The following is a 1541-nucleotide window of genomic DNA, read 5'->3' as shown; positions in this document are numbered from 1 at the left end:
CCTAAAAAAAATTCATCTTGGCCCGGTCAAGTCTAGTTACGAGTGAGGCCTTTTTGTTCATAGTACAAGCACATCAAGGGATTTTTCAAACATCTTGCCAATCGTTTTTCACACGTATCCGTTTCCAGTGCCCAAACTTGACTTTGCATATCGCGCTCTTTCTAGCTTTCTCTCTCTCTACCTACTTACTCGATCTTGCCCTTAGCCCAGGCGCCCCTCTTGACGCCGAGCTCGACGGCAGCCAGACCCCAGTCCTCGCCGTGGTTGTGGGAGTTGCTCAGAAGGCCGGCGCGGGCCTTGGCCTGCTCGTCGTTGAGGACGGTCAGGACGCCAAAGATGACGGGAACCGAGAGGTCGAGCTGGGCGCGCATCAGGCCGTGCGAGACGGCGTCGGCAATATACTCAAAGTGCATGGTCTCGCCCTTGATCAGGACGCCAATGGCGATGATGGCGTCAAAGGGGGCCGCAGAGGCGGTACCTCCCAGGGCCGTCAGGTCGGTCGTCGAAGAGCCTAGCAGATCGCCGGCGCTGGCGCTCGAGGAGTGGGTTGCTTGGACTTGCGAGGCTGTGTAGAGTCTGAAGTGGGATGCACATGTTAGTTCATGTTGCTTGCTTTCTGGTAGGCATTGGATCAAGGAATGGGGTCAGGAAGCTGGGCAAGATCGCAGGGACCCTCTTCTACATTCCCCCAAGCCTTCTGAACTACGTTGCTGAGTAGAAATTCGTCTGTCCCGCTTCCGACAAGGCGGGCCCGGGTCCGGATCCGGATCTCCCCCAAACCAAACAGCGACAACAATGACGATGAGGGGGGATATAGCAAGACATAAACATACGACTTGACGGCAATAGGCAGCTCCCAAGAGCCCGGGACGGACTGAACGACAATGTTGCTCTCCTTGACGCCGCAGGCCAGCAGCTTGTCCTTGGTGCCCTTGAGCAGGGGCTCGATGATGGTCGTGTTCCAGCGGGCGTGGACGATGCCGATGCGCAGGGCGCTGCCGTCGTGCTCCTGCGGGGTCGGGCCTTTGAGGGAGGAAGAAGCCATAGCTGTCTGGTTTTTAAAAGGTACCGTGAAAAATGAGTGTTCTGGTTTCTCCTTTGCAAGAATGAGGAAACGTCACGATCCGAGGATTGTAAGTGTGTATGCTGAAGTAATAATGGGTTCGAATGTAGGTAGGTAGGAATTGAATAGGTCAGCAGATAGCTTTCGCTCTCTAAGCTGTTTGTCAGGTCAGTCACAGGTGCGGGACAGAGGGGCTCCTAAGCTCGGAGTGGGGCAGCCAGGTACCGTTTGGGCGGCTCTCGTCCAACTGAGCATGGTGAATTGGATTGAAAATGACGAAAGTCTACCCCGAGTAAGGTACGTACCTAGATAAATGCCTATGTACATTCAATGTTAGCTATGTACGATGTATATAAACAGGGAATGCACAACAGCAAAGGTCTGGAACAAGTGCATTGTGCACACGTATCAAAGTTAAGGTAGGTTTTTGAGCTGTCATATATATTTACATGGCTCTTTTCTAGCCTGTCTTGATTTC

General features: G+C 53.3%; 1 protein-coding gene across 1 annotated transcript; it reads right to left on the bottom strand.

Moving 5' to 3' along the window:
• Positions 1–185: 185 nt before the first annotated feature.
• Positions 186–1045, bottom strand: PFICI_00265 (6,7-dimethyl-8-ribityllumazine synthase; the record flags this gene model as incomplete). Its single annotated transcript, XM_007828846.1, has 2 exons — positions 186–576; positions 834–1045. The coding sequence occupies 2 exons, from the start codon at positions 1043–1045 to the stop codon at positions 186–188; spliced, it is 603 nt and encodes a 200-aa protein (XP_007827037.1).
• Between the last annotated feature and the right edge of the window lie 496 nt (positions 1046–1541).

The sequence above is a fragment of the Pestalotiopsis fici genome (assembly GCF_000516985.1).
Source record: "Pestalotiopsis fici W106-1 unplaced genomic scaffold PFICI_Scf_1, whole genome shotgun sequence".
In the NCBI taxonomy this organism is placed as follows: Eukaryota; Fungi; Ascomycota; class Sordariomycetes; order Amphisphaeriales; family Sporocadaceae; genus Pestalotiopsis; species Pestalotiopsis fici.
The sequence above is the reverse complement of the archived record's forward strand: the minus strand, read 5'-3'. Positions and strand labels throughout refer to the sequence as shown.